We start from the raw sequence: 16051 nt of genomic DNA on the forward strand, positions 1-16051 counted from the left end.
GCGCAATCCCTTCTCCATTTGTTGAACCAGGATCATACCTGCCTCTCCCACCTTGGTTCAACAACGCCATTATCGAATCGGCAGGTTGTTTTTCTGAGTAAAAACCCCCCAGAAGATGCAGGGATAGATGTTTTCCGCAAGATTATTCATCTTCAAAAAAAAAAATCTTTTAAAAGTAAATACTTTTGGTGTTAAAGTTTCATTTTAATATGCATTGCAGTTGCAATCCTTGGATGAATTCTTTTGGCTATTAACTTTGGAGATACCCATAATCTCCTGCTGGTTAAAAGTTGTAAATTATCTGTTTGAGTCAAGTAGATGCACAAGTTGTGCGGTTGATTTAAACTTCAAATTGATTCCTCGAATATTTAGTAAATTAAGTCGTGCCCTATCGTTCTCTGAATATTCTTCATCATCAAAAGTTATAATTTGTAATTTTCAAATCCAGTTATTTGAAATGATATCCATTAAAAGGGATTATTATATATATTTTTTATCTATATGAACTGTATGGATTAATAGTTTCTTTTTTTCTTAAGGGATGTGCTACGAAATGCTGTCTGAAGAAAATCGTGTTTGAGCTGCACGAATCAAAATTATTGCGACACCACTTCCAGCGGAAGTCAGTTACCATGTCTGCACAGAAAGTAGTGTGTGTGTCAGGGGGGTATAGAACACTGTGTATCCAGTGAATGGAAGGATGCGAATTATTTTTTTACTGCTTCGTTAGTTATCTTGTTTATGTAATGCCCAAACATGAACGATATTAAGTGATCATCTTTACTTATTTCGAAATGGCTGAAGTGGAAATAGATCAGAATGGCAGACGTTTGGAACGCCGTTTTTCAGGTGTGTGTTTTGCCACCGTATGATGTAAAAATTATGGTTTCTGAAGTTTGACAAATACAGAACAGCTCTACAGACTACTACCTGTTTCTTCATATACCGTACTTTATTTTGTATTTTTTTTTAATTTTAAAATTTGTAAAATTGTACTAATTTGAGTCACAGCGTATCAAACAAGCGTATAATCCAGGCCAATGAAACCAACTTCATTGCTTCCGTACAGCTGTCATATTTTTAAATTGCACATGCTGTTTTTATATTTATCTCAGAATGTTTAAATGAAGATAAACCGAGGATTCTGAAATATATTTAGAGCTTTGGCTAATTTATTTCATTTTAATATTAGGGAATGGTTATAACGCTTAAAATTTCTTAACGTGATACGCAATGTTTTATGGTAATTTGGTAGTAGCCGTGAGCAATTTTTAGCTCACTCGTAGTTCATTCATTAAACATGTATACTTCGTGACAAATATTGCGACCTGTTTGTACTCATCATAATGAGTATATGATTATTAACTAGTATTCAGTAATACTATATTGATAATTTTAATATTTCAGACATACTGGGGGTTTTAAAACTGATGCTTAGCTAGTTGTTAGTAAAGGGGGGAGGACATTTAATCTACTGAAAACAGGCTATTAACGGTATTTATCTCTCGTTACAGTGTTATGTTAAATCATATTTTGCATCATTCGTGAAAGCCATAAACGTTTGCATAATAAACTGATTAAAGGAAATCTAAGAAAACAGTCTGTGAATTCTCAGTAGGTACAAAATCCTTGAGAGAATAAAATACATTTAACTAATGATAATTAACTATCATTAATTAATCAGTAGTGATTGAGATTGTTCAAGGTAGAGAAAATACCATTTTGACATTGGTTAAAGGAAAAAAGCATGGGAGGCATATTAAACATAATGCTGAAGTTGCAAACCAAGAGTCCTGTCATCAGATGATAAGAATGAAAACAAGTCAGTATATTAATAAATTACAAAGTATAATATAAATCGTATAGTATGCTAATTGATAGAATTTTTAGGTAGTCTGTGAATGATTTGACTTATATGATTCTTCCACACTTTAAGACAATTTATATATTTTTTTCTGGAGTACAGTAGGGTACCTTTAACAAGAAAGAGTCCAGTTCTGCAAGGGCACCTGATTGATGGTGTTTTAGTCCCTAAATGGATGAAGAAATTGGCTGAAATTTAGTATCCAGCACACCTCGTGTTATGCTATGTGACAAACACAAAGTTGCGTGAAGGATGTGAACTGAGAAAAATAGTTGTAATTAGAAGGAAAAAAAAAACATTTATAAGAGGAGTCGTGTTTTAATCGACTCATTTTTGTTTGTTGGAAAAAGGTTAGGTTTTTATGCAATTTTGGGAGTAATTCAAGCAAAAACTGGTCGTTGGCCATGGCCAGGGGTACCGGATACTAAAGTTTTACCAAGAAATTAAACGTGGTTGGTATCTTGCTCAGACAACATATACAAGGGGACATAAATTTAAATTGAAAAATGGATGGTTGTAAGATGTGTGAAAATTTCCTTTCAGCCAGAGTGATTGAATGTTGGTACAAACTTCCATTTGGTGTTATGAGAGGTGTGTAGTTTGAATAAATTTAAGGAAGAATTAGACAAATTGATAGGAAGATGAGTTTTTTCCCCTCGAATACTACTAATATAAATTCTGAAGTCAGTTAAACTCAAATGAAACTTTTCCAATTTGATGTTTTACATTCTCCTCCTAAGGAGGATGTAAAACACCAAAGTGGAAAACAAAAATCTCAGTTATAATTAACAAAAAAAAAAAAAAAAAAAAAAATTGATAGTGTATTTAAGATGGAGACTTTTACAATGGACTTTCGATTATCCTAGGTGGTTGGGAAATAAATTTTCCTAGATAATCAAAATTCTGATTAATCTGTAAAATGAAAGAAAAACTCATATGTGACAAAAATGTAAATATTTATAAAAATATACTACAGCACTTTGCAAATTCAGATAATACTATGTTACAGAAATTTAAAGAATTTACTAGCAAAAAATTTCTTCCAAAATTTAAAAATACAATTTTATTAAGAAAAATTCGTGTAATAAAGTTTTCTTTGTAAAATGCAAATTTCCATCGTGAACATAAATTTGCTCTTCAGGTGGCCTAAATAATCAAATACTGTTTTAGACAATAAACCAAAATGGGGAGCAGAATTGATTAAAATAATAGTAAATTCACTATTAATGCTGGTGAATCCCCAATAAGGATAGTAGTATATAGACACAAATAAATGGTCATTCAACAAGTTCTGCACTGATGTTCATAAGTGAAAGTTAATTAAATCTGAACAGAGTACAGTTATGAATCTTCAGTACTCTACTAGTAACAGTTTGCCATTGGTGGCGACGGATAGTGTAATCCATTAAGATGACATAATTAGTATATATGCTGTTTTCTGCATCTGTATTGATCTCATCTAATGTAAAAAATCTTGCTTTCCTCGAGGGCTCGTTCATCTCTGGGAACAAATTAAGTCAAAAGCAAGTGCTACATTCTCTCAAGCAACCAGAGTATTAGAAGTAATAATGTAAATGTGAGCAGTGCAAGAAAATTTTTTTTTTCAGCATTTGGCTAAAAAAAAAAAAAAACTTTCCTAACTACTTACACTTTTTCTCTGCCACCTTTACAATTAATTTTATCAAGTGTATACAGATGAACAAGTAGAGAAGGAAACATCGACAAAACATAGATGATTTATATATAGTCTCTATTAGCAATAACTAATATCTAAACTTTATGGTGAAATGCTTTGAGTTCAAGTATTTTGATAATTGCTATTGATATTACATCATGCAACTTTACTAACTCATATCAGGTGAAGAAACAAATATATCTCATGGCCAGAAATAACATTTTTTTTTACAATGGGGGAGCTTTGTGACTTCTTGCAATCCATGTATCAGTTTTTCTCTAATTGATATATAGAGTGAATGTGAACATGAAACCAGGAAGATTCTATAAACACTCAACAGATCAGCAAGTCCATAGTAAGTATGATGAAAGGAGGATCAGCAAGTCCATAGTAAGTATGATGAAAGGAGGACCAATGTGGGAATTGGGGGAAGGTCCCGTTGCCCATATTAACAAGGCAAATACAAGTGTAATTTATTATCCTTGGCAATCTAAGTTGAAATTACAAGTACAAAATGAAAATAGTCATGACAAATTGAACAGAAATCCCACTGCTGTAGCCTAAGAAAAGAGGATTAAGAAGGCCATTGAAGTTGCTGATCTGATTGAATAAGAGTCTGTTTTATGGCTTTCAGAATATTCAGTGGTGGTGGAAGACGGCTCAGCTGCTTGAACAGATACGGAAGTAGGAAGTAACTATGATGTGAATAAAAACTTTTCCAGATCTAGTTTTCTTTAGTTGAGCATTTTTTTGTTTATAGATCTGGAGAATATTGATATAAAATATGAATGGTGTGTACATTACCCGGATGGGTAATTTTTCACTTTTTGATGCAAACTTTATTTTCAATCTATTATGAACACAACTATGAAAAATCAAAAAATCATTTTTTTTATATTAAAAACATTTTTAATTGTTTTTTGAAAATAAAAACACTCTATATCTCTTTAGACATTTTTCATGATCTCTCTATCTAAATATTATCTCCTTTATCTTGACAGGCACTAAGAAATATTTCAATTGGAAAATCTATGTACTTCAACAGCCAAGCATCCTCCATGATGTGAAGAAAGAGAGTGTACAGAGAGGGAGGGGATCTTTTATTGCACCACCTTCGTTTGTAACGTTTACAAGATTGGATAGTGTTGCAATGCCCCTTCATGGCCAAAAGGCCAGGTGTCAACTAACTAAACCATGTTTAGTTGATACCTACAAAGAAATTAAAACATTAAACCATGCAGTTTAGTGTTTTATTCTTATCAAAGCGTTCCTATATTCCATCCTACTCATTGATTCCACTGTCTTGTCCACTACCGAATTCGAACTCACCAGGCTGTAGTTACTGAATTTCTCTCTTATGCATAAAACATTTACTTTAGTTCAATGGAATCAACTCAGAATCTTAAGACTTCAGTAGCACTCCCAATGGGTGTACTACTTTCCTGCATTCTTTAATATAACTGGATACACACTGTGAACCATATCCTCTCTCAACCTCTGTAGTGTTTCTGATAGATGGTTTTCAGATCATTATATGTTATTATTATTAGTAGTAGATGTACCATATGATGCAAGAAAGCAAGCTTATGAATCATCAGCAAAAAAAAAAACCCACCTTATCACATCACCTGTTTATCCTCTCCAATAATTCTTCATTGAATTTATTCAAACTACTGACTTCCACAGCAACAAATGGAACTTTGTTCCAACAATCAACCATCTGCTGGCTATAGGCAAACATCTGCATATCTATCCTGCAACCATCCTTCCTCAATTTCACTAATCGCTAATCTTACTGCATTATGACCCTTTCTCTCCCTCCCTGCAGTTCTAAAATGTGCTTTTAGTTGTGAAAATAGATTGATTAATAGTTGAAATAGTGATGATTTCACTATTTCAACTCTATGGGAAAGACCTACATGATTTACTGTTTTTTGCATTTACATACAAGAACTCATCGTCCCTCTTTTTAGCCCCTTTTCTCTAGCAGGTTCACATATCTGCTTATATTTCTCTTATGTGTCATGCAGTAATCTGTAATTATTCCACGATTCCTTCTTCACCTGTATAAGATCTGTCTACTCTTTCTTATCCATTTTAGCATCCTCCTTTTGTCAATACTTTACTGGAACCAATATGTTTCAAGATAGTAAATTCTTTTAAAAGTGTCCTACAAAGCATTTGTATTCAGTAGTCTGTAATAATTTACCTCTTCTTCACCTTTGACCACCAAAATTCATCTGCTACATTTTAGACACAGAATTTAAATATTCCTGCCTTATTCAATGTGACTAGACACCAGCAGACAACCAACAAAACCAGAGTAACCCCCCTCAGTTAACTTTTCTTGACAGTACTAAAACTATTAAGAATGTGTTTATGAGAAATCCAATATTTATAATCCCCCCCTTCCCTCTCCTCAGCAGTCTCTCAGGCAGCTGTGGATAATTACATTATTTCCTACGTTACAGTCTCAACGTATCAGGGCCTACTGGATTGCCTGGTAGCATATTAGTTTTATTTATAAATCATGGGCAATAGCTCCAACTAGGTTTGATCTTTACTGCACTTTCTTTGAATGTGGTACATACACTGTATATGGGAAAAACAGATGGGAATTGAGAGGTCATGTTTCTGATCAAAAAATTGAGAGTGGGAGTATGCTGTAGACTGGATGAATGCACTGAGGTGTTTTGCCTGGAGATGAGGTAGGAAGTCATCATTCCATATAATAAGTACACACATTGCTTAGTTGTTTTTTGGTTTGGTTGATGTCATTTATACTTGCGTATTCAGCATAACCACCACAAGTGAGAATGAAATGAAGAGTAATATCAATATAAAGGGGAAGATGTTAAATTTGTAAGCTATAAAAATTGTTTGGAATGTGTTTTTATACTCTACCAATGGAAACAACCTATTTCACGACTCAACACATTATTCAACATGGCGGCAGAACTTTAATATGTCAACAAACATGATGATTTTGAAGAAATCCAGTCTTTCTCTCTCAGAATAAGTCATAATATTTTAACAGCCCTTTTCAGGACATCAAAATGTGAGAAAGGTGCCAAGTTATTTTACTTTATGTAATGCAAATTTCAATACATATTTTGATAACAGGCCAAGCATACAAGAGGTTCTCCAAATTTATTTCTCATAAAGTACACAAGGTACAGAGGTGTCTCACTTTTCAATGTATTCTCCTAGAAGCTGCACACATTTTTCACACCTGTTCTTGATGGCTGTGGAAAAACTCTTTCTGGAGGTATATTTGGCCCACTGGTAAATGACAGAAGCAGCTGCTTGTTGGCTAGGAATTCTTCTGTCACAAAGAGCATCCTTCATCATTGGTAACAACCAGAAGTCACTAGGTGCAAGGTCATTTGAGTATGGAGGATGTGGAATAACCTATGTTGCTTTCTTTAAAAAAAACTTTTCACATTTTCAGAACAATATGGTGAAGTGTTGTCCTGATGGAAATGAATGTGATTTGGTCTGTGTGAATGTATTTCTAAAGTGCTAGGAGAAACATTTTCTTCAGAACTACTTCATAAGAGTCACTGTAGTGCCCTTGAGTACCAATGTGTAAGGATTATTCCATCAATATTCCAGAAAACAGTAACCATCATTTTCTCTGCAATTGCAGCAACACAGAATTTTTGGGTGGTGGTGAATTTGTGTTCTTCCATTGGGCAGCCATGAAGCGTGGAACCCAAAAGATCAATTCACTGCAGCATCTCAGGTGAGCATTACTTCATACAAGTTGACACAATTGTCTTTTTTTGTGCCTTCTTGATTAGTGAAGGATTCTATTTTAAGTACTATTAACATAGTACAGTAAAATCTCGTTAATACGAATATGCCCTACTATAGAATATTGTTCCCACATTAGTGGTAGTGCACCCAAAACCCTCTGCCTTTAAACTCCATTCAAAAGAATGCAGTCAGGTTAATTAATGACCCATCTTTCTCACAGACATTTTGTTTCTGGTACATGCCTTTTCCATTGGTACTTCCATGTGCGCTGTTCTTTTGAATTGGCTTCAATAATTACCCCTCTCTGTTCCAAATCAGTCCAAACCCATTTTATTGTCCAACTTGAAACTCACAAGACAAATTTTCTTCCTCATTTATTTGTTCAACTCTGTTTTCTGGAACAAACTTCCTTCATGTATTTCCTGAAAATTACAGTCTACATAAATTCAAATTTGATCTCAGCAATTGTCTTTCATCTTCTCAACCTTCAACTCATGCATCTAAATCTTATAATTTCATTCATTAAAAAAAATCACTAATTTCATTTAAAAAAAAAAGACTTAATTAAAATATGTTGTTGGCTGCAGAACCGGGGAACCTTAGAGTACCTTAGAGCAGTGCTCTCCAAATTTTTTTGGTTGTGCACCCTCATTTTACTTAAAAGGACTAGTGTGCACCCTGGAAATAAAATAAATATATGTTTGATATATTTTTTATATATAAATCATTTACATGAAAGGCATTATATCTAAAAATCACACAATTTTAAAAGATCACAAATAAAAAAAAACACAAAACAAAATTAAATTGAAGTTCAAGTACAAAATGATAAGAAATCATTAATGTAACAAGTGTAGTAAATGAAATGCAGTACTATTTAGAAATAACTATTTAGTACTATTTAGAAATAACTATTTAGTACTATTTAGAAATAATAATAAAATCGTGAGGGCTGTTTCCCAGTGTGGGAAACAGCCCTCACGATTTTATTGAGGATAATCCCCATGGATTTTATCTAGCGCACCCCAATTTTTTTTTTTTTTTTTTTAGTAAGTGAGTTTTAATTATTGCAATGAGTTACTTCTGTGGGTAGTTGAGACTGACCACTTAAAGAAATATAATGGTATGCTGTGAGGAAGGAAATGGTTTTTCTTTTTTACTCTTTTAGCAAAAATGATCTATAGTAACTTTGCTAGCAGGGATAAAGAGGTGATTAGGCAACATCAGAATTGGAAATCTTGTTTTAATAAATACAGATCTCTTTGAAAGTGTACAGAGGTGAGTAACAAGATTAGCTGAGGTACAAAACAATATTCTTACCAAGAAAGACTGGGATTCTGGAAATTGTTATCTGTGGTGTGACCTAACTGAAGTGTGTAAGGCTTGAGAAGGTTTAAGTAAATCAATTCTATAAAGGAGGCATAAATTTAAATTGGAAAAAAGATATCTGCAGAATAGATGTATGGAAATATGAATTCAGGCAGTGAGTAATCAGTTATTGGAATAAACTTCCACCTACCATTGTTGAGGTGGGGTAGTTTGAATAAATTTAAGGAAGGCTTAGGCAAATTATTGGAAGGAATGTGCATAGTATTAGGGCCAGGTGCCACCTATGGTTTCCCACATCTGTGCCTGAAGGAGTGGGCAAGTGATATATTATTATTATTTTTTTTTTATTTTGTGACTGGTGCTGTATAAGCCTTGCATCATATTACCAATAGTAATACTAATACAGGCCAAACCTTTTTTTTTTTTTTTGTATTAAATGCTAGGTTTTAATAGTAATATTTTTTTTTTTTTTTGGGTAACTGTGATATTATATATTTATATTTTGTGAATTTTTATATATTACCCCGGGGGCTCATATCTGGTGAGTATGGGCTTGACATACCCAGGGTCCTGAGCTGAATATGATCATTCAGCACTGAGGGGGAGAAGACAGAGAGTGGTAATAAATGGACACTGCTCATCATGGACTAATGTTATTAGTGGAGTCCCTCAGGGTTCAGTGTCGGGTCCATTGTTGTTTTCTGTATTTATAAATGATATTGATGATGGTATTAGCATTAGCATTAGCATTAGTAGAGGCATTTGATGCAAGAAAGCAAGCTTATGCAGCATCAGCCAAAAAAAAAAAAAAAAAAAAAAAAAGTAACATAAATAAATAAAAATAACCACTTCCACTTCACCCCTCTGTTCGTTCGAAATACCTGTCCAGCTGAGCCTTAAACTTATTTAGGCTATCAACTTCCACGACAAGGGATGGAAGTCTGTTCCACCCACCAACCACCCGCTGGCTAAAGGCAAATTTCCGCACATCTATCCTACATCTGTCTTTCCTCAATTTGAATTTATGCCCTCTCAGGTGATTTTTCTGAGCTAGAGGAAGAATCCCATCAGCATTGAGCATGCTCAAACCATTCAAGGCTTTGTACACCTCTATCAGATCACCCCGCTGGTGCCTAGTTTCCAGACACTGTAATTTGCAAAACTTAAGCCTTTCTTCGTAAGAGAACCCCTTTGTCCCATTCACCAATCTAGTTGCCCTTCTCTGTACTCGTTCCAGCAGCTCTACATCCTTCCTGAAATGAGGCCTCCAGGCCTGTATACAGTACTCTAGGTGTGGCCTGACCATTGCCTTATACAAGGGAATAATCACCTCCTTATCCCTGCTAGAAAAATTTCTATATATCGTTGACAATACTGTCCAAGTTTGACGATACAAAGGTTGGCAGGGTTATTAAGGACACTACTGACAGTATGCTGCTGCAACAGGATCTGGAAAGGTTGAGCAGATGGGCTGAGAGGTTTATGAAGTTTAAATGAAGTTTAACGTTGACAAATGTAAAGTACTACATATGGGAAACAGTAACCCCAGATTAATGTATCAACTCTGTGGTACTACACTGACAGTGGTAGAGAATGAAAAGGACCTGGGGGTAATTGTGCAGGCAGATATGAAGTTTTCTGAGCAGTGCAGATGGGCTGCAAGAGTAGGTCATGGTGTCTTGTCATTGATATACAGAAATTTGTCTAGCAGGGATAAGGAGGTAATTATTCCCTTGTATAAGGCAATGGTCAGGCCACACCTTGAGTACTGTATACAGGACTGGAGGCCTCATTTCAAGAAGGATGTAGAGCTGCTGGAACGAGTACAGAGAAGGGCAACAAGATTAGTGAATGGAATAAAGGGTTGCTCTTACGAAGAAAGGCTTAAGTTTTGCAAATTACAGTGTCTGGATACTAGGCACCGGTGAAGTGATCTGATAGAGGTGTATAAAGCTTTCAATGGTTTGAGCATGCTCAATGCTGATGGGACTCTTCCTCTTGCTCAGAATAATCACCTAAGAGGGCACAAATTCAAATTGAGGAAAGACAGATGTAGGATAGATGTGTGGAAATTTGCTTTTAGCCAGCGGGTAGTTGGTTGGTGGAACAGACTTCCATCCCTTGTTGTGGAAGTTGATAGCCTAAATAAATTTAAGGCTCAGCTGGACAGGTATTTCGAACGAATGGAGGGGTGGGAGTGTTTTTTTTTTTTTTTTCCCTTTTTGGCCCTTTTTGCTTTCTTGCATCATATGCCTGTACTAATTATTATTATTAAAAGCCATAGGGTGCAAGGAAGCCTGAAGCTTATACTGCACCAGCCAAAAAAAATTTGAGTACAGAGAGAGAGAGAAGTAGGAGGAATCACCAAAAAAGAGAAGAATGATGATACCCAGCTCAGAACCCTGGGTGTGCCAAGCCCATACTCACCAAATGTGAGCCCCTGGGGTTAATGCTTCTCTTCTTGGTGATTCATTTCTACTTGTGACTTTTTCTCTCAGGGTAACTCAGCAATGTTTTTTGGCTAGTGTAGCATAAGCCTCAGACTTCCTTGCACCATATGAATAATAATATGCGATTTTTTTATGGTTTTTCTTGGCATGTTTAAAGATAGTGATACCATAAAATTCACAAAGATCATTCGTCTTCTCTGCAGTTTCAACTTACAAGTAAAAAAAAAAAGAAAAAAAAGTAGATAGAGGAAGAGAATGATTTATATTAGTTATTAAATAAAAAAAAAATCCAGTTAGTACAGTGGATATTTTTTAGCAGGCAGAGTGCATTGTAGGTTAAATTATGTAATATGTTGTCATTGTATTACATAACCTTCTCCTTATCAGCTAATTATGTGTCATCCAAAGTCATTAATGTTAGACAGTGGGATTATTATCATTAATACAGTAATGTATGTACATTTACTGTTATAATTCAGTTTCATCAGCTTTTATAATTATCACATCTATTATTAGAATATAAGATTGACACTAGTTAATTTACCAATTTTCTTGGTGTTATGATTTGTATTGTGATGTGATAGATCTGAACATACACTTTAACTTTATTAAATGCATAAAGATAAGGGTATATGTATTAAGTTCCTAGAAAATTTCTGCTTGCATATATATAAAGGGGGGGAGGTTGCTATGTGACTTATGACTATATAGTAATTTTTACATAGCAGGAATGCTCATTGGAATGCCACTGTTAGAATGCTGTATTTTTAAAGGAAGTATTTATTACAATTTACTAATAATTAAACACTGCTAACAGCTCTTGGAGGTTTTGTCTAAAGAAGGCCACATGTGAAGGCACTAACAAATATGCAATTTTTTTAAAATGTGAAAGTAGTAGTAGTAGTAGTGGCACATGATTTTTTTTTTTTTTTTTTTTTTGGCTTTATCAGCCAAAAAAAAAAAAAAAAAAAAAAAAAAATATCACACCATTCCCTCCAAATGCCTGTCCAGTTCCTCCTTAAATTTATTTAACCTATCAACTTCCACAACGACAGATGGAAGTTTGTTCCAGCAATTAACCACCCGCTGGCTAAAGGCAAATTTCCGCACATCTATTCTACATCTGTCCTTTCTTAATTTGAACTTATGTCCCCGTAGGTTGGTAATCTGAACAAGTGGAAGGATCCCATCAGAATTCAGCATGCTCAACCCATTCAAGGCCTTATAGACCTCAATCAGATCACCGCGCAGGTGCCTAGTCTCCAGCCACTGCAATTTGCAGAACTTAAGCCTCTCTTGGTAAGAGAATCCCTTCATTCCCCTCACCAATCGTGTTGCTCTTCTCTGTACACGCTCAAGCAAATCTACATCCTTCCTAAAATGAGGCCCCCAGACCTGTACGCAGTACTCAAGGCGTGGCCTGACCATTGCCTTATACAGAGGGACAATCACCTCCTTTTCCCTGCTAGCAAAATTCCTATATATCATTGACAAAACCCCATGACCCGCCCTAGCAGCCTGTCTGCACTGCTCAGAAAACTTCATATCTGACTGCACAATTACTCCCAGGTCTTTTTCATTTTCTACCACCTTAAGTGTAGTACCACACAGTTGGTACGTTTCTCTGGGGTTACTTCTACCCATATGCAGTACTTTGCATTTGTCAAGGTTGAACTTCAGTTGCCACTTCTTAGCCCATCTGCCCAAATTATCTAGATCCTGTTGCAGTAGCACACTGCCATTACTGTCATTAACAACCCTGCCAATCTTTGTGTCATCTGCAAACTTCGACATTAAGCCTGATATACCTTCATCAATATCATTGATAAATACACAAAACAACAGTGGACCCAACACCGAACCCTGTGGGACTCCACTAATAACATTAGTCCACGAAGAGCAGCACCCATTGATTACCACCCTCTGTCTTCTCCCACTTAACCATCCTTTTATCCATTGTAGCAACTTACCCTTAATACCATTCTGCTCCAATTTGTACAGTAGACTTCCATGCGCAACAGTGTCAAAAGCTTTCCTGAAATCCAAGTATATGATATCAAAATTATTTTTTGCATCCAGTTCCTTTGTGACCACATCATAATAACCAATCAAATTTGTCAGACAAGACTTTCCCTTAACAAACCCATGCTGTGTTTGAATTATTGCTGCAGTCTTGTCTAGATGATCCTGCAATGCATCTTTAACCAGCGACTCCATTATTTTACCCGGAACAGAAGTTAAACTAACTGGTCTGTAATTACTCGTGTCACCCTTCGATCCACCTTTGTGAATTGGGGACACATTTGCACATCTCCAGTCCGTGGGAACCTCCCCTGAGTCCAAGGATGCTCTCATAATTATGGCTAAGGGTTTGCTTAGTTGCTTTGCCGCCTCCTTTAAAATAACTGGATAGATCCCATCCACCCCAGGTGCCTTTCTTATGTTTAACTTCAACAATTTCTCCTCCACTTTGCTCTCAGTCATTACAAAATCATTAAGCACACTGCTACAATTTGATAACCTTCTTCCATTTTCAAATTGTAATAATTCCTCACGTGTGAATGTAGATGCAAAATACTCATTCAGTTTGTTTGCTATCTGAGCAGGATCATCAACAGTCGAACCATCGATGTCAAGTGGACCAATCATATTCATCCCCTTCCTTTTAGAGTTTATATAAGTAAAGAAATCCTTGCTGTTTTTCTTAGCATCTTTTGCCAAAGATTTCTCGTAATCTGCCTTTGCCTGCCGAACCTCCTTTGTGACCTGATTACAGACTAGCTTATATCTGCTACAGGCTTCTGCGTCACCTGATAATTTATATGCATCCCATGCATTTTTCTTCTCTGTCACGAGTCTCATTAGTTCATTTGATAACCATTTAGGCCTAAACCTTGAACGATATTTCTTAATCGGTATATAAAGTCTAGTAGCTTCCACGATTAATTCTTTGAATGCTTCCCACTTAGAATTTACTGTTAACAAGTTAACTTGTTGATTTAACAAGTGTGTGCCCACCAAGAATTCAGATGCAATAAAAGTCTTGGACACATCCTGATAACTTCAAACAGGCCTATGGGGCTGGGAAATTCCATACTGCAATAATTAAAGACAAACACCAGCCAAGGAATTAAAAATTTTACTATAAAAATAAAATATAATGAAATACTGTGATACACTATCGGAAGACTAAAATATTACAATAAATTACGATAAAATAAACTACGATAAAACGTTAAAAATATAGTTAAAAATATACCGAAGCAATAAAATTATCTAAAATAAATTGGATTAAAAGCGATAAAACCTGAAGCTTTCGGAGACTGCTGTCTCCTTCTTCAACAGTATGAAGTTTCATTTTTACTGTTGAAGAAGGAGACAGCAGTCTCTGAAAGCTTCAGCTTTTATCGCTTTTAATCCAATTTATTTTAGATAATTTTATTGCTTCGGTATATTTTTAACTATATTTTTAACGTTTTATCGTAGTTTATTTTATCGTAATTTATTGTAATATTTTAGTCTTCCGATAGTGTATCACAGTATTTCATTATATTTTATTTTATTTCTGTATATTTTATTTTTATAGTAAAATTTTTAATTCCTTGGCTGGTGTTTGTCTTTAATTATTGCAGTACATCCTGATAATTTTCATACAGTATTTCTCTTTTAAAGCAGTTTCTGACAAGAGTTTAATTATCTTTGCATAATTTTTTATTTATTCCAAACAGATTTCGTATACTTGTTTTCAGATATTTTTAGTATCAGTTATTATTTTAATATCAGTTTGCAAGTATAAAATTGAATTGGGATTAAATTTATTTAATGTTTATGATTTAGAAAATATTGTTGGGAGCATTAAAAATTAAGTCATTAGTGCTTTGGCACTTACAAAAAAATTTTTGGAGTCATTTTGATACAATTCAACAGAGTTATAAAATTTTTAATAGAAAAACCAAGAAAAATAGCTTTTCTCAAAAGGTAATGCCATAGCAAGAAATCTTGGTGGATGTAGGAAAGCCAAAAAATACCATTTCCAAAAATGAATTTCCAAGCTTTTAAAAAAATGTTGCAGATTCATAGAAAGTGTCCTTGTCAATAAATGTTTTTGTGATAAATTGGAAAACCTTGAAGGAAATGTACTAATAACCAGGAAGATTTTCCTGGTTATTAGTAGAGGCAAATGTGCAAAGAAGCAAGCTTATACAGTATCAAAAAAACAAAAAAAAAACAACACTATCTATCTCTTTCTTTACATCTCCTTTAACAATTTGCCTAATCCTCCCCTAATCCAGCTATAATATCACCGTTTTGTAAAATGAGTGATATCGGTATCATGAAAGGCCTCTAGATTTTAAATTTAATATTTGAAAAAAATATCCACTTTTTGGAATTATGCTTGGAGTATACTAATGTTTGACCTTTTATTAGCACATTACAATGTATATTAATTTTATTCATTAATTTTTTAAATAATAATTAAACATTTGCTTTTTGTTTGCTAAAAATACTATTTTAATTTTAAAAAAGTTCATTTTTTAAATGATGCAGCAAAGCTCATTTTAAAAAATGAGCTTTGCTGCTGTTACTGAATATTAGCTACATTTTCTGAATTAACAAATTATTAATGGTTTTCCAAGATGTGGCTAAGCAAGAGAATTGCTGAGGTCATACAGCATAGTTCTTGTACTAGTACTTGAAGAGTATCACGTGTCTTAAGTTTCCAAATTGAAAGTATGGAGAACATTGCATAAAGAAGGCATGAATCGATACCATGCACAGCATGTTCAACATCTTGAGCCTGGGAATCCTGCCCATTGGCTGGACATTTGTAAGTGGTCTCCATTTGTACATTACGTCCTATTCAGTGATGAAGCTCAAGTCACTTAAGACAAAATTCTCATGTTTGGCTTGAAATGAACCCCCGTGCCACTTTTAGTCTATTTATATTTGAAGGTTTCTTACTGGACAGGTCTG

At 34.5% G+C, this 16051-nt stretch overlaps 1 protein-coding gene across 1 annotated transcript in view; it reads left to right on the plus strand.

Annotated features, from left to right (window-relative positions):
• Positions 1 to 668: 668 nt before the first annotated feature.
• RhoGAP68F (Rho GTPase activating protein at 68F) overlaps positions 669 to 16051 on the plus strand; it is a 132491-nt gene continuing 117108 nt past the window's right edge. Inside the window, exon 1 of the mRNA XM_090380518.1 lies at positions 669 to 849. Within this exon, the coding sequence (XP_090236644.1) occupies positions 795 to 849 (55 nt within the window). The 5' untranslated portion in view covers positions 669 to 794. The remainder of the gene's footprint in view (positions 850 to 16051) is intronic.

This window comes from Mastigoproctus giganteus, chromosome 8, assembly GCF_048544385.1.
Source record: "Mastigoproctus giganteus isolate SK-2022 chromosome 8, ASM4854438v1, whole genome shotgun sequence".
NCBI lineage: Eukaryota > Metazoa > Arthropoda > Arachnida > Uropygi > Thelyphonidae > Mastigoproctus > Mastigoproctus giganteus.